Raw genomic sequence first — 19483 nt, 5'->3', positions numbered from 1 at the left:
CATCGGACTCCGCCTGTTTTTTCCCCTTCGACTATTTCTGTATAGCAAATCTGGGCGTATAATCAACAAACAACCGTAGTTGATCGGGGTCAAAGGAGTGGTTGATAGAGAAACGGTAGAGAGTCACTTGTACGGGGGTACCATTGCACGCTTCCCAAGGACGTATTTCACTCCGAGCGGTTCGCTGTTCTCAAAACCGGAACAGTTCTCGAGACGCTATCTTTCCCTGGTCCCAGCCCGCATGCATTCATAATCCAGGCTTCTGTAGGCGAGAGCAATCTCTCTAAGGGTGTATGAGTACAAGCGCACGGGTACAAGAATACATACCTCAGCAGTTGGCAAGAACAACGTTGAGGTATTATGAACGAGTATGACAAGTATCGGTGAGTTACGTAACCATCAGTGGCTTGGTGATGCCATCGATGATGTGAAGCACGGAAGGAACTGTACAGTTTATAATGTAAGCGTATAAGTATAAGCGTCAACATCTTCTACTATCTGTATGGTGTGCCAGCTAACGGGACACATAGTGCCCTCCCCCATACCCCGTCGCACCTTCGCCTGGTACGGGTGCTGGAGTGGCGCATCACGCGTCTTAAGTAGGGACACAATGATTATTGCCCTCCTGCAGTAACCGATCTCTCGCATGCCACTCACATTAGTCCATACTCACCACTGACTGCTGCTGCTGCCCCCCACAAGACCCATCCGCCCCACCCCTGTACCATCAACCCTTTCCATCGATTTCTTTTTCAGGAAGCGCGAACCCTTACGCTGCAAACATACCGCATCAAGGATACCTCCATTAGCATCATGGGCCTGGACTCGCAATGGGTTCTGCTTCCTCGCCCCCCGCGAAGCACCATTTTTTTCGATTAGTCAAGACATAGACTGCCACATCAAACAAAAATAGTCCTCGGCGGGATGAAGAATGACCCATTATTTGTGAGTTCCTTGTCAGTCCTGTGATGTCGGATTCTCAAACACTGGCACAGACACCCGTGTTAGATCAACTTGGTCGGCCCAAAGGGACATTCGTATTCTATGGACGGCATGATACTCGATCCTGAAGGCTATCTGAGGCACATCAGGACAAAAAAGCACCTAGGCTTCAAACTAGAGAGAATCTGATGCCATAGTTGTTCCAAAACGTGCGTTTTCCAACACTTACAACCAATGCGTCTTATCATTAATATTGATGTAATTATGTATACGAGACGCGACGCCTACAACTTGCCATTGACGACATGCCTTTTGTATGATAGCCGTTACAAGAGACACTTCGTCAATTGCAAGCGCGAACAGTCGACGGTTGTAGGGCGCTCCTCCATCATACTCAACTAGTCAGAATCCGATTCTGCCGCGCACCCCATGTTCGCCACGTCGATGTCCCAGAACATGCCGATCGCACTACCAGCAACTTGTATCACGCCGTTGTGTGGAACACCCAATTTTACAAATTCTTTTCTCTCAATCATCAGAGATTGCAGAACCCGCCGAAGAAGATGACGATGATGCTGATTTTTACGATGCTGATTTTTGGGAGGCTAATGAGATCAAGGACATTCATGAGATGTAGTCATACCCCACTGATTATTTTCTTTGGTATATTATCTACTGTCATTCATTTATGTATTGTCTTTCTACCCACTACATGCATTCTTTGTATTCTCTACGGACACAATGTACTGTTCGTTCTTTCTACCAACTACACCCATTCTTTCTATTCCCTATGGCACAACACGCTTCTCGTTCGTTCCCACTATTACAATCACTGTTATCGTTCTTCTGACTATGATCATGACCATAGTCATTTGGTCATTGATTGGTGACAATATACACATTCGTTGCATGTATGCACTAGTTGGATGGGTCTGAGGAACAAGCGACCAGGTGAGACGAACAGATTTGTGACATCATCTCCCAGTCCCTTCCAAAGACGAACCTGACAAGCATCAATGTTAAAATCAAAACATCGATATATTTCTACCGTAGAATATCGAGAGGTTGTTGAAGATTCAAGTGGAGATCAAGACACGCAAATCATTAATAGGCCCGAGCCTCAACCAAAGTTACATGGTAGTACTTACCACACGAGGTAAACTATTTCAACACAGGGCAGATCACAATTCACTCAGTCCCTTCGGCGGAGTCTAGTTATGCGGTAGTATGGAGGGTATTCATGGAGATTGAAATGTTCTAGAGACTGGATAGTAAATGCTCATAATGAATGGAGCAATACCTCAAACTGTTGTAGACACGACCATCGGGACTATCGATATAAATCAGGGGGTATAGTGATCGCGAAATCGTGTAGGGAGGACAACGCATATGGCGAGCAACAATTACAGTAATGAGATACCCGATCAAATTCAGTTAGAAGCAGAAACAGAACCGGCTTCTTCCATGCTGTCCGGAGTTGCCAATCCATAGGCGTGAGCCGGGATTGGGGGAAGGAGGAGGAGGAATGTAGTCTTCGTCGCGTATGAGGTCATCTTCAGGGCCGGGAGCACCCGCTGCAGCGTACCGCTATGTATGGATGCATGAGATTTGCAATACAACAAGAAAAATGAGACGTGCATACCAGTCTACCCGGCGCGAGAGGAACATCGACGATAGCGGGTGATGCATGATTTGTCTGAAGGGGCCACCAAGTTGATAGTCGATGTAAGTGGGATTTGAGGGTTGGGGAAGTATCGATGGTGGAGGATTGGGTGGTGAATGGTGCTGGTGTGTGTCGAGCCTTGAAGAACGTAAGCTTAATATGCAATTATGGCGGTCCGCACCCACATTATCGCCATGTTTTGGAAGTGCACGAGGTAGAGGCAATGTAGCAGAGAACTGTAAGGGACTCGTCAATTCAACTGTAAAACAAACAGCTACAAGAAACACACATCCAGGGGATCACGAGGCTCGTCGGTGAGAACCGCATCTGTACGAAAAGATGAGGAAAAGAGCTTGCGTAGAAAGCGGAGGCGAGCGTGTGGATCCCTGGCAGGCAAAGGTCGAGGGATAGGAGACACGGCAGGTATTATCGGTTTACGACGCACGGGACGAGATGTTGCATCAGACTGTGATGAATGACAGTGTGATGTAGATGAAGGAAAAGGCGAGACCACATACGTCAAGTAAACCAACATGGCATGAACGCTCAGATTTATTGTTCTGTAAGAACATTAGCATATACATGATGGATGTATGGGGGATACACACATTAGGGTGTGGTTCTTTAAGCCCGATGCTAGCAAGGATGTTGGCTGGAATGTTGCATATGTAGATTTTGGCGTCATACAAGGTCGTGTAAGCTAGTTGGCGTGAAGCAGGCGAGAAGACGAGGTTCCTGCAGCTGGGAGATCCCGAGACCTCGAATGAAGCGAGGAGTTGGCGGGACTCGAAGGCCCACAGCTTGATGAAGCGGTGGGAAGAGCTGGCCAGAAGAACATAATCAGACGAGAGTGCTAGACCATTAATGAAATCGTGTTTGAAAGGAGCTCCAACAGTCTTGAGCGTCGATGCGTCAAACTCATAGATCGTCCTGGGGAAGTCATCCGTGAAATTAAATGTGGCTACAATGGATTTATCTTTTGTTGTCCAGAAGACCGGCAATTTGGATGTTAGCCTGCTAGGAGTAGATTTTTGTACAAGCAATTTCTGTGCCTGAATATCCCACACCTGAAGATGCCCCGAACTTGAATTTAGAGACACCGCCAGCTTCCGAGAGTCTTCTGAGAGTCGAAGTGCAGTCATCGAGCCAAGATGATCCTCGCTATTTTTGAATGGACCAGCCACGAGTTTGCCTGTGTCCAAGCTCCATATACGTGTCCCATCGTATGACCCACCCGCTACCAACGCGCTGTCCGCGGAGATATCGATGCAAAAGATCCACCCAATGTGGAATGTCCTCACGATCCCCGTCTCAACCTCACTGACTTTGAGCTCCTCCCAATCAACAGTGACAACCCATCGACCATCCCTTGATACCCCCATCGCATCTATACCATTATCACAAACCTCCCGAGCCTCCTTAATCTCCTTACCCTCTCACAAGTCCCATCGCCGAATCGTCATATCGCCTGATCCGCTGATCATTTGCTTGCCATCAGGAAAATAGGAAATGCACGAAACATCTTTGTGCTCGTGAGAATCCTGGCGATATCTCCATGGTCGATGTCCCTCTAAAGTCGTGACTGGCGTCATAATTGATTTATTTTCTGTTGTACCGGGTTGCATCGAGTTGGAAGCCATCACATTTGTATTGGCCAGAAGATGTCAGTTAATGGACGTGTTCGGTGAGTTCTTCCTGTGCTCTGTAAGGCCAGGCTTGGCGTTGGGTCGATTTAAACTCTCATTCGCTTCAGAGCTGCTGCACTTGCTGCTCAAATCAATGGTCAGTTCCTCCGTGCGTGATGCTTACATGGGATTTGGTCTTACCAGGATTCTAGGAAGGACGAAGAGCGATGAAGGGCACAGTATGCCATGGCGTGTCTCATTTCTATATATTTACTCTTCTTCATGATGGCTGTGTGTCGTACAGCATGTTCTTTTAAAGTTCACTGTAGTAAGCACGTCGGCTTACCTCAGCAGTACATGCACTAGGTTGCTGATACTGAAGGCTAAGCTTCAGCAATCTACCTCTTGTGTAGCGGTTATGCGCGTGCGGCAGTCTGACCTGCTTACATTCACCCCAGGCCTGAGTGCCTGAGTTCAGCAAGCCTACCTCTCCCTTTCCGGTCCGTGCACAACATTTCTAGTTGCTGACGAATATTTTGTACACCACTGAGTACCAGTTCGGTTCCCACATGCAGTGCCTTATCAACGACCCATATCGTGTTATGAACTGCGCTGCTATATCTTGGCGAATAGCAGGAAAGTATCGCAGGTTTTAGGTAGGTGTTATTTCCTCCGCGTTCCTCATTTTGTATGAGTTCTTACTATCCAAACTCCAGGGCCTTTCAAGTGGAACACCTGCTCCGATATTGTCTCCATATTCACTACCATTTCTTCAAACGAACCCATGCAGCACACGGCCGAATCCGAACCGCTTTCAATAGATTCAGGCCGAACATCGAGTCATGAAATGAACCAACCTCTATTATAAGATACGAGCTCGCATCTCTTCTTGCGCCACAGCTTTGTGCAAATCGGGTAAAAATGACAGTATGTTAAATCTTTATGCCCGTCGAGTTCAAGTTCTGTGTTACGGACTCAGAGATATATGCCACAAAACGGCCCATCCCACCTGCTCACTCGTTAGATCTTGTAGCTAGCGCGTACATGCAAGTAATATGTGTATCACGACCAACGAATCATCAAATCACTATGATGATGATAACAATAATGATAAGGATAATAGCGATCACAATTGTGTGAATGAACGAAGAATACAATGAAAGTGTGTAGTTGGTAGCAGATAATACAACAAGAAAATATTCAGCAGCAGAATGGAAATATAGCTACGTCTCCTAGATACCCTTTATCTCATTAGCCTCCCAAAACTCAGCGTCGTCGTCGTCTTCTTCTTCGGGTTCTGCGATCATGCTAGTCCCTGATGATTGAGAGAGGCAAAGAACAGGATTCACGACAGTGGGCGTTCCACACGACTGCGTAACATAAGCTGCTGGGGCTACAATCTGCATGTTCTGGGACATCGACGTGGTGAGCATGGGGTATGAGTAAGAACACGTGAACGCCGTGGTAGGTGCTGTCACAGGCGCAGCTGAAGCGGGACTCATGGAGTTCTCACTAGCTGAGTATCCTGGAGAAGCGCCCACAGCTGTCGAGTGTTCGCACTTGCCATTGACGAAATGTCTCTTGTAGGCATCGCGTCTCGTATACCTAATCACATCGATATTAATGACGAGACGCGTTGGTTTTAAAAGTCGAAAAACGCACGTTTTGGAGCAATTATTGCATTTGAATTTCTCTAGTTTGAAGCCTAGGTGCTTTTTTGTCCTGACGTGCCTCAGATAGCTCTCAGGATTGAGTATCATGCCGTCCCTAGAACACACGAATGTCCCTTTGGGCTGACCAAGTTCGTCTAACACAGGCGTCTGTCCCAATGTTTGAGAATCCGACCTCACAAGACGACAAGAAAACTTACAAATAACGGGTCGTTCTTCATCCCGCCGGGGACTATTTTGCTTTGTTTGATGTGGCGGTCTATGTCCTCCGCGATGCATTTTGGACTGGCCGAAAAACCTGGTGCTTGAGGGAGAGACGAGGAAGCAAAGCCCGTTGCTAGTCCAGGCCCGTGATGCTGGTGGAAGTATCCCTGGTGCGGTATGGGTGCAGCGTAAAGGTTTGCGCCTCCTAAAAAAGAAGTCGATGGGAAGGATTGATGGTACAGGAGTGGCGCGGATGCGTCTTGTGAGGGAGCAGCAGCAGCAGTCAGTGGTGGGTATGGACCAACATGAGTGGCATACGAGACATTGGCTAGTGCAGGGGGTTGGTAACCGTTTTGTCCCGCTTGAGACATGTGATGCGCCACTCCAGCACCCGCACCAGGCGAAGGTGCGACGGGCGCGTATGGGAGAGGGACACTATGCGTCCCATTAGCTAGCATACCGTACGGATAGTAGACGCCTGAATTAGGAATGCATGCAGGCTGGGGCCAGGGAAATTGACCCATATACACGCTGGTGTTTGGCATGTATTGGGTTGCATTGGAAGAATCGGAACCGTTCGATGAGGAGACATGGGGGGTGTATTGGGTCATCTAGAGGTTGTATATAATTAGGAAGCGTAGGTATTAAAGCTGGAGATACACGTACCGTGGCCAGCATATAGTCAATTCAAATATGAAGTGGATGTGTACGCGTTCGCAGTGGCAGTAATTGCAGTGAGTTAGAGATAGAGGACAGAGGCCACCGAAGCAATATTTATATGCTCACCTAGAGCCGCTTTGAAGGTGTCCTCGAGGTGTGTTTCCACTGCAGGGGCCTTCCTTTCAGAGAACATTTCCTGTGGACCACTATGATTTACTAAATGGGATGATGGTCCTTTGGACCGACGACTCAGCTTTGCATCCACGCTTGAGTTATTCATTCTTGTTGCAAGTCCGCAAAGCAAAGACTAGAAGCGGGTTGTGGATGCGCTGTGGATGTTTGTGCCCTCCTGGGGCCGACAATCCGATCAAAGCACCACAACCTATGTGTCTGGCACCGTGAATAGTGGAATAATCGTAGATATGAGGATAACTTGCATGAGTGATGAGATCGATCAGATGTCCATGAATCACGTCGATGCTTTGGGAGAGGCAGCTTACCCGGCGAACCGGTCAACAACAGAACGAACCTGTGCAAGGTGCAATGCACAATCCAAGACTTGATGGTACACCATTCGTAACACCTTGTAAACGCATGATTTAAAGACAGTTCACCAGCATCTGATTCGAGAGGACTCAACCGCGAAGCGACATGGATAAGAATATTCTTATTGATTTTCCTTATGAGTACTCACACTTATATTTGGTTTCCTGATTACATCGCAGTATCCTGTCATAGATTATGGCGGAACGTGACTCCTTTCATCAAGACATAGAGTTGACCGTAATTGTACTTTCCTATTTTCGAAACTACAGAAGTTGAAGTCTTGCAACATTGGTCGATTGACGCAGATGTGTCTTTGCCACCTTACTGAGAGCCTACAACTGATTGCTCTTTAGTGCCTGTATGAAAAGTAACAAGACAATACCAATTGCAAGGAACATCTTTCTGGTCCGGAAGGACGGGCGATATGGTGATGGCAAGGGATCTCAGACTCCTTCATCGTTTAACAGCCGCCTCTGGCATTCTTTTACACCGTTACGGCTCGAGACACAGCGCAGAAGCGACATCCGCATGTCCTCGTGCAGCCTGAGTCCGGAAGTGGATCGGATGGATCGACAGCATGCGCAGGGACTAACTGGCTACAAAATGTGTGGTCTTGGTGAGCAGAGTGTGATACCTGAAAACAAGGAAATATTTTTTGAAATTTGCGATGTACACCGAACGCATTGGTGCAGACTTTCGGAGTGCGGCCGAACGTCGACCAGGTAATATTCCGGTCACGATCATTTACGGTCCCACTTCAAAGGCTTTCATTACTGATGTTTCAATCATGGGTAAGATCATATACACTTGATTTTCGTGACCTGCCCATTCTTCGCCAGTACCGGTGAGCCTTACAGCTTGCGGTGGCGCGCTGCGTGTCGAAAATCTTCTGCGTCATTTTGAAGGGGTCTCTACGGGGCAATACTCGCATGAACTTTGTAATGATTGTGGATATGATGACAGAGGTATGAACACCCATCAGAATAGATTCTGAACAGTCGTTGTGGATGCAGCAAAATTTGGTGCGCGTGTATGTCAATGGAAGGAGAAAGGAAAACTGTTTTGGGTTCGTTAGTTCTAGTTAGCATCCGAATCCCGATTGGCTTTTATTAACGTTCGACCGGTCAAACGTTCAGTACTCATATTCAAGTTTAGGTTATTCGCCTTGCGTTTGCACATTACTCGGCCAGACCTACACAGAACTGTTCAAGAAGCGAAGCTAACCGAATTCAATGAGCATTCAAATAAGGTCAAATCAGCTCTTCGTCATTTCAAGCAGGATCATTACTATGATGACCTTCAATTTTCAGCTTATAGTTTAGTGCGATATCACCGTAGACTCGAGTTTCATGCTCTGAATTTCCTCCTGGCTGCTAATCTATTTTATATGGGTTGTCAGGTTGAAAATTTGACGCTTTTTGCCCTCTCTTCTCATTCCTATCGAGATCTTCCCAGCACACGCTTCCTCTCCATCTCTCCATCTCTCATTCGCATTTTCTCAGCCATGATTCATTTGCGAAAGCATCCATGGCATGCTCATCGGTGTCTCCAATCACGTTGCACCACTACGGCATGGTCAGCTCCCTCCTACGCAACATACCTACATAATTTTCTCTAACCACTCTTGCACGCATAAAGGAGCAGTATAGTCGTTGGGCCATCAGTAAACCGGTGAGTTCTTGCTGGGGATTATGCTGATTATGGTGCTTTTACATGGTCATATATTGCTTTATATCACTTTATATTACAATGTGACGAAAACCTTTCCTATATATTACGATATATAACGATATATGACGATATCTTCTTCTCACAGGTTCTCTGATGGCCCGCCCGCCCACTTATGACCTCATGTCTGCTTTGCTTAGTATGGTATAGTCCATTCTTGACTCACTCAATCTACAGGCCCGATAGCCACAAACCATTGTTAACCGCCTACAGAATTAGACTGCTGGTTTGCCCTCCACTTAGCCTTCCATGGGGCGCAGTAGAAGTGGCTAGCGGTCGCAGTCCGTACAGTGACTCCTCGACTCTTCAGGCAAGCGCGACGGCGTCCTATTATAGGGCGCTAACTTCCTCTTCTGACGGATCAGCTACTACTCTGCTTCGGCTGCTTGTTATGTAGGTTGATGTGCATCCTGGTCACGAACATCAACGCCTCTGGTCAGTCTGCTTTCGCTGTTTGGCCAGTTCTACTTTCCATTGAACTTTTTTCTCTCCTAGTACTATCGGTGCCCATGTTTCTTGTCATCGCTATCCCAGTTGTCGTCACACGGTCCCTGGTACAACCGAGTGCGCGAAGAGGGCTCTCAGGGACGCCTATCACGGGTAATGCATGGGTATTTGATTTTGTTGGATGGCTCATTCACTCCCCTGTATCAATGTAGACAATTTGGAATCACGTTCATTTTTTGCTGTCGTTCTGCGCAGCAAGATCAAAACCATGCTGTGGTGCCACTAGTATGGGCCCCGTGATTGATGGTGCTAGTACGTTTGATTATGAATTCGCCAAAGAAATCGTGCACGCTCATGATGATGGTAGCCGAGTTTGGTTCTCTTGGGGCCCGTGCTATGTCGTGGGAGGGCATCCTAATACTTTCTGCATTCCATACAGTGACATCCATTCTCCGCCTTTGCAGAATGGACGGGATCAGCCAGTTTATCGTTCCGTGCACCTCGGACATGCTGTGGTAATCTGCCACCAAGCATGAGGGTGAATTACCACATACAGTACTGTGGATGCGGCACGAACTTATCTTCGGAGAAGTCACGTGATACATTCAAGCTTAATAGGCTTCTGCTCAACTTCCGCTCAATATTTGCACCATCACGATGGTGTTCTATCATTCACCCCCGCCCATTTAGGTACATACTCAGGTCCAAGTAGTGCTCACATTCTTATTCTGAGTCAGACTCGGACACAGGTTTCGGCTGTTATGAATAATCCCTGCTGACGAAAAACAACGGCGCCGGCTCCGAGCGCAATTGGGCATAGTCCTGTGTCTGCACTAGCCATTCAACTTCGTAGCCAAGGCAGTTGTCAGCATCCATAGAAGCGGCAACATATAAATGATCTCCCAATAGATCCCACTTCAAATCAAACATAACGATGAACTTCTTTACCATCCCCTCTCCATCAAGTCTCTGGACAACCGTACGTCCGGGTGGTGCATTTAACGTTGCTTGTTCATTTGCTGCATTATGGGCCTTTGTCAAAGTGTTAAGGATGCTTCGCTGGCGAGTGAAGACGACTCAACTACTGGGTCCGCCTCGTACCAGCCTCGTATATGGCGTCTCGCGCGACCTCGCCATGTCTGAAGATAGTGCTACAATCTATGAACGTTGGGCGACGGAATATGGGGTAGTGTATATGATTCCGAGCGTCCTCGGGCAGACTAGAGTCGTGCTGTGTGACCCAAAAGCCATTGCACATTTCTACGCTCGCGAGACTTGGACATATGTGCACACGCCCCTTTCGTTGGTGTTTTTGGAGGAATCAGTATGTTAATGTCATCATCTTACCTCGTCTGTTTCATATCTCCTGTCAGATTGGCAAAGGGCTACTATGGGCTGAGGGCGAAGCCCACAGAAGGTACTGTTCAGCTCTTGTCCTTGCACAAGCGACTTACCTACCACCTGCGAATTAGGCAGCGGAAGGCCCTCACGCCAGCATTCAGTAATGCAGCCATTCGGAAACTCACATCGGTGTTTTATGACTCAGCATACAAGGTAAGGATTTGCGATGTGGGAAATGCAGCATCTCTGAACTTGATCCGTTACAGGCCAAAGGAAAATGGGATACTGCCATAGAATCGAGCAAAGATGGTGACGCTGTAATTGAGGTCCAGAACTGGTGCGCAGCTTTTCTAACTTGGCAAGTGGCGTTCCTAATCAAACCGACTCAAAGGATGAATCATATATCGTACGCGAAGATATTTTGTCAATGACGCCTCAAACTGACGGAACATCAGTTTGGACACGGTTGGCATTGCTGGTTTCTCCCATGATTTTGGCTCGCTCGACGGAAAGCCCGCCAGCGTGACCGAAGTGTTTGATACATTCGGAAGCAACCAACAGGCTTCAGCAGTGAACGAAGTTTTTATCCTGCTCGCATCAGTATTTCCTATCATTCTCAACATCCCCACTAACCGGCAAAAACTGTTCAAGAAACTTGCCGTCACCGTGGAACAAATATCTAACGAATTGTTGATTCGCAGCCGCCGGGAAAAGGATGTCAACATAAACGAGAGAGGCCAGGAAAATTCTATCATAGGATTGTTGAGTACGCTCCCCGAGAGATTCATCGTAGTCTCTTGATTAACGCGGCGATAAGTTAAATCCGAAGGTCAAGATACCGAGTTGCATATGTCGGAGGAGGAAGTGATGGCTCAGGTCCGTGAATACGATGTATCACAGCCATGATTTACGAGCTCACGTCTCGCAGATGAAGGTCTTGCTTCTCGCGGGTTATGAGACGACATCCAGTGAGTCAATTTCTTGCCCGCTGCTGTCATACCGGCTGACTCTTCATCGACAGTCAGTCTTACTGTGAGTTTACTGCACGACTACGTCTGCACGCTATTAATGTGATGATCAGTGGGCGCTGATCGAGCTATCACGACACCCCGATATCCAAACCAGGCTCAGAGAGGAACTGCTTGCCTTTGGCCCTGATCCGACATATGACCAATTAAAGGCCAACCTCCCATACTTGGATGCGATTGTCCATGAAATTCTAAGACTCCATCCTCCGGTGCCGGAATTCGTTCGTCTTGTGAGTGTGTATGTCTACATGTGAGTAGACACGACAACTTTAAGTTTACAGGCAGCGGCAGATGACGTCATTCCCTTGAGCACACCTGTGCGCACAGTGTCCGGCAACATGACGGATAATATATCTATAGCGAAAGGGACATTGATCACGATATCAGCCGCGGCTATCAATCGTTCTTCGGCCATCTGGGGACCTCACGCAAAGGAATTCAAGCCTGATCGTTGGTTGACTGAAGACGGCATCGGTGGGAAGGCCAAGGAAGTCCAAGGTCATAGGCATCTGCTGACATTTGTTGATGGCCCGAGGACGTGCCTTGGAAAAGATTTTGCGATCATGGAATTCAAGGTGAGTAATGCGAATCAGTAACTTTGGACGTCATTCACTGTGATATAGACGGTTTTATCTGTTCTGGTGAAGAACTTCGTGTTTGAGATGCGGGATGGACCGAATACTCCAGTCGAAGTTGTGACGGGCATCTTACCTCGTCCACGGGTTGTTGGAGAGAGTGGTATTGGAGTGCCTTTGAGAGTTAGTCGGTATGAATGATTGGTTGCTCTGCACCAGATTTTACTATATTTCTCCCCACTTATTCGCAACCAAATCCCTTGGTTTGTATTCAAATCAGAAGAGGTACGTGCAATTGGTATTGTAATATGGACACTATATAGCTTTATATGCGCTATCCTTGTTATCCTTCTTGCTGCCAAGCGGGGCATTCCCAGAACATTGACCGCCATGGATTTGAAGTCATAAGCAGTGTACAATGCCAAGTCCTTATATTTCCCTCCGCCCGCCTCAAAAGGGACTTATAAGGCATCTCATGATAGAGTTATAAGCCTGCGGCTTTTTCCGACAGCGAATTGCTTCCGCGGGATCAAACGTGTCCCGTCCTTGCATATGATAGTCAAAATTGTAGGACACAAATGATAAAATGGCGCAATCAATTCCCTATGGAACAATACTCTCATTTATCACTATGCACAGGCCGGCCCACTTGGTCGTGCAAGTGACAACGCGATCGAGGGGCCAGACTTGAGTATATGGGTCACGTGTCACTGTGGACAAGTTGTTTTAGGAAAGTGTTGTAGTTCGCGTAATTTTTACCGCGACCTCTTCGAGTTTGCTTTCTGCAGCTGCAATCCAACCCTTGTATTTCAATTGAGCCGTCGCCATGGCCGTAATTTCTAATACAACAGCCAACATCTCCGTTGAGAGTCTCGCGACCATGAAAACAAGACTAATAGACTAGTAAATATCACTCGTGGCACCTCAAGGTGTTTTGTTTCTTTTCCCAATCATGTATGGCCAGTTCTCTCTGGTTTCTCGTCTCATCTCTCCGGCCTTCTCTTGGTCTCACTCTGGCGCCAATGGACGAAGCAGAATAGGAACAGGAACGTGGGGTGTGCGAGTCCACCAAGATTTCAATGGTCTTCCAAGTTTGAATATACTTTCTGACGACATATTGGTCGATCATATATTCGACTACCTGATGGTGGAAGATATCCTGTGCCTACGAATGGTAATGTCTATCTTGCATTTACTATCTGCTGTCACTAGACTTGCTTCAGGTCAACAGACTGTTCTACAATCTTACACACCATGGCATAATATGGAAACGGTTTCTGCGGAGGATTGGACCCAATGTACCAGCGTTACCGCCTTCGCAGCATTATTCTCCTAATTTCTTGACCTCGTTTGAGGCTGAACGATTAGTCATTCGCGCGATTACGGTCCACAAGAACTGGATCCTGCCAAATCCGCCTGCCGCGTCCTATCTCCCTGTGCAGGCACATAGGCACATATTATCAATGGTCGTACTTCCCGGTGGAAAATACCTTGTCGCTTCTGCATGCAATCTTGCCAAAACTCACTACAGCTTGGTTGTATATGTTCTTGATCACCGTATCTGTGGCATTGTTCCTCTAGCGGAAACACCTGTCCGAGGGAAAGCGTATAATATATGTGCCAAGTATATGAACGTGGAAGGCACGCCAAGCATTGTTATCGGATATATTCGCAGGAAGACGTTGAAAAATCATCAAAGTACTAACAGGTAGAAACTGATTGTGCCTTCGAGTGTACCTTCCAACACTGACTGTCGGCTCAGCATTGATCCCTCCATATACAATCCGTACCTGAACAACCCACGGTGTCAGATTGATGCTCCAATGCCGCTGGAGTATGTCGCGACGTGTTTACAGATATCCCTTGATGCACTAGATGCGTTAGGAAATCCTATCCTCGTGCCTGGCTCTCAAGAGTTTTTCGACTTTGCTGCATCACAACCTCCGCCATTTCGCTTTCTCGGACACCTTCGCAGCGATTCAGAGCTTCGAAATGTCGATCTTGGCGAAGTCGATGGCGTTCCGAACATGGTAGTCGCCAAGATGCCCGAAACCATTGTGATGAAGGAACTAACTTTTGATGGTGCCATATCTACTTTTAAATGCGCGCGCGAAATCACACTTTCACAACAGGTATAGTCCTTTTTTTTGCTGTGAAGATTACTCTAAACTTCTCAAAGGAGCAACCTATTTGTAACTTCCGGTTATTACCGTTGCAAGGGCAAATTCTCGTCGTGCGCTCCACTAATCGTCCGCGATTAGCACCGCCCAATCCCTCGCCTGGTGGTCCACCTATCATTCCTGATGTTATGTTCACTGTCGCCATGTTTCCCACGCCAGACCCTGGGGATACAGAAGCAGGAGAGTTTAACCCGCTTTCAATTGCCTCCTTCTACGGGAAAGACATTGAAGATTTTCAAATAAGCGACCCACATGTGCCCAATGACCAAGGTCGAAATTTCTTGCCGCCTCCTATCAATATCTTCTACAGGAATGAAAGCGGGGGTCGTATCTGCCACATGATCATTTCGCCAACCCCACGAGAGAGCGCGCCCGAGGCATTTAGATCTACAGGAAAACCACATTACGCTATCACGAACCTGAGGTCCAACATGATGCACCGCCTATCCTTCAAAAACGACGAATCCAGAACAGTATGCAGAACATTCGTCATCCCAGGATGTCTGCGTTCTTTATTCTACTCCATTCCACGCGATAATCGATCAGACACGCTTTCGGTCCGCAACTTCTCCGGCCATCTTCTATCCAAACGAGGCGATGATGCCTATAGTATTATGCGGCGCGAAACGCTACAGAATATCCTCCGAAATGTTCCCAAGCACCGCGAGACTATGCTGGGACAGTTTAATCTGCCTTCATATATTCTTGATCATATTCGTGATGGTGTGACAGCGATAGCCTGGGACGAGGGCACTGGGCGTATCTTTTACTCCAAGCCACACGAGACGATGCTGCACATACTTGATATGGCACAAACGCCATTGGAAAGTGAGTTGAAGTTCGCGTGCTAAATTGGTCATACACCTAAAGTTATTTTGTAGCGATAAGTGGGCAGCGTCATCCCATCCCTTTGGAGGATGAGCGCATGCTCGATTTGTGAATTATAGCACCCAATGGACACTTTGGACTCGATCGCATGAACCACAACTAAAGCGCTCATTACTTCTTGCATCGTAAAATTGACCGATTGTATACTAGTATACCCAGTCCGCGATAACTTCATTTTGTTTGTATCTGGTCATTACTCTAATGTACAACATAAAATTGATACAGACGCAACGAGGTAGAGATGTACGAGCTATGATGGAACGGTAGGATAAGAGGAACTCTCCACTTCGCGGAATAAAAACTGTGTATGCGATTGTAATTAGGATAGATGACTGAAACCTTTCCATGAGGCAACTGCTCAAGCAAGAAAATGGTAAACAAGATCATTAAACAAGATATAGGTAAACACATCTTTACCATGGAATACAATTCTAGCGTGCATCAGGCTCTGGACGAGTGAGAAGAGGAGGAGGTGATCGAATTACCGGACCGGGACACTCATTCCTGCTCTTTCCCCTACTAGCGCTGCTTATCCCTGCGGCCAAACGGGAATGACGCGGTGAAGCTCAACTTCCGACTCGCCCGCTTCATAGCACTAGTGGTATTAGTGGAAGCGCTAGATGGTGGAACTGCCTCCAGGGCGGTAGATGCACGTATTGACTTTGGCCGTTTAGGCAAGCCCGTCGCGCCTTCCTCGTACAACTTACTTTTCGCCTGCGTCTCGCCCTTGTCCGAACGAGGCAGTGTCATGGGTAATGTCCCGTTGAGTAGATTACCCACAGCACCTGGCAATGGAGGGAGATTATGGTCCCGGGGTATAGTTGCAGAGGAACGTGAACCAAGCGTAGCACCTGCAGTCGTTGGCCGAGCTGGGGATTTAGGTGATCTTGGTGGCTCTAAGTCATGAGGTGACGCCATTGGCCGTTTGTGCGGCCGTGTATACTCAGATGAGTGGCCTCGAGGAAAAACTGAAGGAGGGGATTGTGCTATACTTGAGTTTTGCAGAGAAGTAGGTATCATTGGCAAGGGGCGAAGGGTGTGTGAGTAATGGTCAGGAGATGTCGATGACGAGGTGCTTGTAGTGGAAGAATATGATGTAGTGGCTGAGATGGAAGGCGAACTCGAAGTATCTCGTCGACTGCTCGTACTATGCGATGATGCCCGAACAGGGCCAGAAGCAGACGAAGGGCGGCGATGAACCATAAAAGGCGCTACAGGACGATCAAGACCTGCAGGCTCCGACGGATGTCCAAAACCATTATCCTTGGAATGCCTCGATGTCAACCCGGTAGTGTGGAACCTCGATGGAGATGACGACGTATCCAAGGGCACGACAGGAGGCAATGGCATATTAGTTGCCTCAACTTCCAAGGTTGGACGTGCTTTCCCTCCTGATTTAAGGCTTTTCCTTCGGAACCAGTAGGTGCTCTTCTTCTCTGTTTCCTTTTCCTTGTCATTCGGACTCCGTAGAGCAGGGTCAGGTATAACAGGTGGCAGCGGATCTGATGGCTCGGACCTGGGGAAGGGAGCAGTGGATTTTGCAGCCGTGTCACGCTTGTCTAAACCGATCTTCAGTGAGGGGACATGTTTAAGTATGCCAGTACGAGCGGGCGAGGACGGCTTCAGTGACGAGCCACGACCGACTGTTGCATTATACGGAGGTACTGAGGGAGGGCTGGGTCTCATAAATTCCGAGGGGATTTTGCGCAATGGTCTCTCAGTAGGAGAAACGGGAATATTCATGGGTAAAGATGGTGGGGGTAGTATAGGCGCAGTCTCAGCATTTTCTGCCTCTACAGGTTCTGCAGACAGCCCGGGAGGCAATGGTATAGGTTCTGAAAGCGATGCAGGAGAATCTGTAGGGAGTCGTTGATGTAAATGTTCCTCAGGCACATGTGGACTTGTCGGACACAAATCAAGGGCGACAAGGTCTAGATCCACAGCTTGGTAGTATAGCACATAGGCGGAACCCGAATTGGATTCGCCGAAGTACTTGGGTATGTCGGATTCTTTGATCGACTCCACCGTTTCATCGTCAAATACAAGCCAGGAACCCAACGTCTTGATGATGCTGACATAGTGACCATGGTTTGGCCCGCTATATTTACCAGGGACAAACGAGGGAAGAAAAGCGTGTCAGCGGCGATTACAGATAACGAGCGTCACACGCGACAAGGGACGTACTTTCCGATGTGAACTACTATGGCGAAGAGTTCATACAGTCGATCAGGGTTCTCAGCATCATCGACAGTGTTGAACAAGCGGAGCTCGAAGGGAAATGCAACGCGATAAGCCAGCTTAATGTACTTTTGTACATCTTCTTGATACTTGAAGCGCTTGAGATGTAGAGCGAGAACATTGGGCAGTCGCTTTATCTTCATCCTGATGTGGGCCTCAGTGTTGAATCTAGATGAACAACCGATAAATACCTCTTTTCCGCTTCCTGGAGGTCGCAACATCCGTCGCAGAAAAACTTGTTTCGCTGGCAGAGCATTTCACTAGCGCTGAATTGTCGAAGACATGCTGTCACGCTCGAGTTCTGTTCGATATCTATGGAGAGGTCCAAAAACGATTCGTCACGTGAAGATACCTGTGCGCGATCAGTAAGCGCGGCAGTAAGAAACACGACAACACACATTCTCGCATGTTAAACATCGAGTTTCGCTAGTCAGTGTACCTTCGAATATCTGGTGAATAAATGTAGACCCCGTCGACGGATTGCCTGAGCTCGACGTGCTTGCTGTCATTACCAACGGTTGTGAGGTTGTAGATGATGATTTGACTGAATGATCCGCTAGAAAATAGAGCAACATTTGGGGTGTCAGTGGAAAAGACAAGTGTTCTAAATTCTGATTTTTCCACATACAATCGTCGAGAGGAACCTGCAGGAACTTCTTTTCTTCTTCTATTTCCTCAACAATCTTGTTGAGGAGGTAGTTTAAGAATTCGTGCGCATCCTGGTGCATTGTATTTCTAAACGCCTCATTTAATTCTTTGAGTTTATCTATGAATGCTCGGGGGGCAACGGTGCCTTTGTCAGCTGGGTTCTGCGAGATGTGAATGTACAAGGAGCGAAGTGCAGACACCAAAGTCCGTGGTGATGAGGGGATCGGTGGTGTTGGAGGGTTTACGATACCGGTTTTTGGGGGATATTCTTGTACAGACTGACGCTCTGTTTGCTTGGAACGGGCGGCAGCTGCGGGAGAAGCGGGAGCGGCACTGGGAGCGAACTGCGAGGATAGGGCTGCTTGGATGGCGATGCACGGATCTGCATGCTGAATTACGAGATCTCGAAAGGGACTGCAAAAATATAGAGCCTGTAGAACAGAGTTGGCATAACTTTTAAGTCATCAGCGGGCGGTTGGAGTGTGGGAACGAAATAAGTCGTACCAGGTGTTGCCAAACTACAGGAATGATGGAAATAAAGATCATTTGTGGAGATGGAGTAGTTAGATAACATACGTTCTCTAGACCAAACTGCTTTCCATCGGCGCAAGGGATTGGCAACGGCTGCGGGACAGAATGGTCGCTGGTGGTTTGTAACACAGGTTGACCAAAAGGGTTCCATTTCCCTATAGCCATAGTTCAGAGCTCGGGTAACGAGCTCTGTGATAGAAGAAGATGGCGGTTCAAATTCGGAATTGAGGGAAGATTGGTACGGCAGAGAAAGCTCGTTATGAGTAGCATCAAACAAGTTACTGACATGGATTTCCACCACAAGCGACCCGGCCCCCTTCTCCGGTTCTATAAAAGGTAATTTCTCGCGTGGCAGACCAAGGCACTGCAGAGGCTCAGCTGACATGTGCTGCAGCATATTGCAACCAGCGCTCACCAGCTCCACTGATGGCTGCGCATCAGGCATGCGCGGATTTCATGTTATCTAAGTTGGTCTACCGGTGTGGCATGCCGACGGCCCCCATGGCTTGGTTTCCAAAATGAGCTCAAGGTACCATGTACGTAACCCAATCATTCCAATCCATGACATG

General features: G+C 47.7%; 7 protein-coding genes across 7 annotated transcripts; 4 read left to right on the top strand and 3 right to left on the bottom strand.

The window, feature by feature from the left end:
• The first annotated feature begins 1425 nt into the window (after nt 1-1425).
• F5891DRAFT_746885 (uncharacterized protein) lies at nt 1426-2103 on the top strand. The gene is made up of 2 exons (XM_041373074.1): nt 1426-1893; nt 1996-2103. The coding sequence occupies exon 1, from the start codon at nt 1506-1508 to the stop codon at nt 1830-1832; it is 327 nt and encodes a 108-aa protein (XP_041230094.1). The 5' UTR covers nt 1426-1505; the 3' UTR covers nt 1833-1893; nt 1996-2103.
• Nucleotides 2104-2325: 222 nt separating this feature from the next.
• Nucleotides 2326-3030, bottom strand: F5891DRAFT_1011535 (uncharacterized protein). The gene is made up of 4 exons (XM_041360668.1): nt 2895-3030; nt 2791-2841; nt 2585-2743; nt 2326-2529 (listed from the first exon to the last, which is right to left on the bottom strand). The coding sequence occupies exons 1-4, from the start codon at nt 2930-2932 to the stop codon at nt 2373-2375; spliced, it is 405 nt and encodes a 134-aa protein (XP_041230093.1). The 5' UTR covers nt 2933-3030; the 3' UTR covers nt 2326-2372.
• A 2432-nt stretch (nt 3031-5462) lies between these two features.
• F5891DRAFT_976747 (uncharacterized protein) lies at nt 5463-6782 on the bottom strand (the record flags this gene model as incomplete). Its single annotated transcript, XM_041376646.1, has 4 exons — nt 5463-5835; nt 5893-6050; nt 6101-6715; nt 6771-6782. 4 exons carry the CDS (start codon nt 6780-6782, stop codon nt 5463-5465), a joined length of 1158 nt encoding a protein of 385 aa, XP_041230092.1.
• A 1833-nt stretch (nt 6783-8615) lies between these two features.
• On the top strand, nt 8616-9922 carry F5891DRAFT_746706 (uncharacterized protein). Its single transcript, XM_041373073.1, has 7 exons — nt 8616-8885; nt 8949-8981; nt 9216-9348; nt 9404-9473; nt 9534-9638; nt 9698-9797; nt 9853-9922. The coding sequence occupies exons 1-6, from the start codon at nt 8698-8700 to the stop codon at nt 9769-9771; spliced, it is 603 nt and encodes a 200-aa protein (XP_041230091.1). The 5' UTR covers nt 8616-8697; the 3' UTR covers nt 9772-9797; nt 9853-9922.
• A 497-nt stretch (nt 9923-10419) lies between these two features.
• F5891DRAFT_1183933 (cytochrome P450) lies at nt 10420-12630 on the top strand (the record flags this gene model as incomplete). Its single annotated transcript, XM_041366375.1, has 12 exons — nt 10420-10809; nt 10859-10902; nt 10958-11039; nt 11093-11163; nt 11218-11232; nt 11282-11592; nt 11644-11702; nt 11755-11794; nt 11848-11858; nt 11908-12084; nt 12136-12429; nt 12478-12630. The coding sequence occupies 12 exons, from the start codon at nt 10420-10422 to the stop codon at nt 12628-12630; spliced, it is 1647 nt and encodes a 548-aa protein (XP_041230090.1).
• Nucleotides 12631-13215: 585 nt separating this feature from the next.
• On the top strand, nt 13216-15596 carry F5891DRAFT_1257190 (uncharacterized protein). The gene is made up of 5 exons (XM_041370047.1): nt 13216-13603; nt 13653-14137; nt 14192-14561; nt 14609-15437; nt 15491-15596. Exons 1-5 carry the CDS (start codon nt 13382-13384, stop codon nt 15547-15549), a joined length of 1965 nt encoding a protein of 654 aa, XP_041230089.1. The 5' UTR covers nt 13216-13381; the 3' UTR covers nt 15550-15596.
• Nucleotides 15597-15706: 110 nt separating this feature from the next.
• F5891DRAFT_746462 (uncharacterized protein) lies at nt 15707-19371 on the bottom strand. The gene is made up of 8 exons (XM_041373072.1): nt 19330-19371; nt 18888-19278; nt 18364-18814; nt 18134-18291; nt 17927-18087; nt 17682-17879; nt 15915-17595; nt 15707-15851 (listed from the first exon to the last, which is right to left on the bottom strand). Exons 2-7 carry the CDS (start codon nt 19077-19079, stop codon nt 16017-16019), a joined length of 2739 nt encoding a protein of 912 aa, XP_041230088.1. The 5' UTR covers nt 19080-19278; nt 19330-19371; the 3' UTR covers nt 15707-15851; nt 15915-16016.
• Nucleotides 19372-19483: the final 112 nt, after the last annotated feature.

This window comes from Suillus fuscotomentosus (assembly GCF_016647785.1).
Source record: "Suillus fuscotomentosus strain FC203 chromosome Unknown F5891scaffold_9, whole genome shotgun sequence".
Lineage (NCBI taxonomy): Eukaryota > Fungi > Basidiomycota > Agaricomycetes > Boletales > Suillaceae > Suillus > Suillus fuscotomentosus.
The sequence above is the reverse complement of the archived record's forward strand: the minus strand, read 5'-3'. Positions and strand labels throughout refer to the sequence as shown.

Coding starts and splice junctions, on each gene's coding strand:
- F5891DRAFT_746885 (XM_041373074.1), top strand. CDS start 1,506: ATGACGATGATGCTGATTTTTACGATGCTGATTTTTGGGAGGCTAATG.
- F5891DRAFT_1011535 (XM_041360668.1), bottom strand. CDS start 2,932: ATGCGGTTCTCACCGACGAGCCTCGTGATCCCCTGGAT. Junction 2,842..2,894: donor AGCCTCGTGATCCCCTGGAT/GTGTGTTTCTTG, acceptor AGTCCCTTACAG/TTCTCTGCTACATTGCCTCT. Junction 2,744..2,790: donor TTCCAAAACATGGCGATAAT/GTGGGTGCGGAC, acceptor ACGTTCTTCAAG/GCTCGACACACACCAGCACC.
- F5891DRAFT_746706 (XM_041373073.1), top strand. CDS start 8,698: ATGGGTTGTCAGGTTGAAAATTTGACGCTTTTTGCCCTCTCTTCTCAT. Junction 8,886..8,948: donor CGTTGCACCACTACGGCATG/GTCAGCTCCCTC, acceptor GCACGCATAAAG/GAGCAGTATAGTCGTTGGGC. Junction 8,982..9,215: donor GTTGGGCCATCAGTAAACCG/GTGAGTTCTTGC, acceptor CTCAATCTACAG/GCCCGATAGCCACAAACCAT.
- F5891DRAFT_1257190 (XM_041370047.1), top strand. CDS start 13,382: ATGTATGGCCAGTTCTCTCTGGTTTCTCGTCTCATCTCTCCGGCCTTC. Junction 13,604..13,652: donor ATATCCTGTGCCTACGAATG/GTAATGTCTATC, acceptor GACTTGCTTCAG/GTCAACAGACTGTTCTACAA. Junction 14,138..14,191: donor AATCATCAAAGTACTAACAG/GTAGAAACTGAT, acceptor CTGTCGGCTCAG/CATTGATCCCTCCATATACA.
- F5891DRAFT_746462 (XM_041373072.1), bottom strand. CDS start 19,079: ATGGCTATAGGGAAATGGAACCCTTTTGGTCAACCTGTGTTACAAACC. Junction 18,815..18,887: donor CTGTAGTTTGGCAACACCTG/GTACGACTTATT, acceptor TCTGTTCTACAG/GCTCTATATTTTTGCAGTCC. Junction 17,880..17,926: donor CTCCAGGAAGCGGAAAAGAG/GTATTTATCGGT, acceptor GGCCCACATCAG/GATGAAGATAAAGCGACTGC.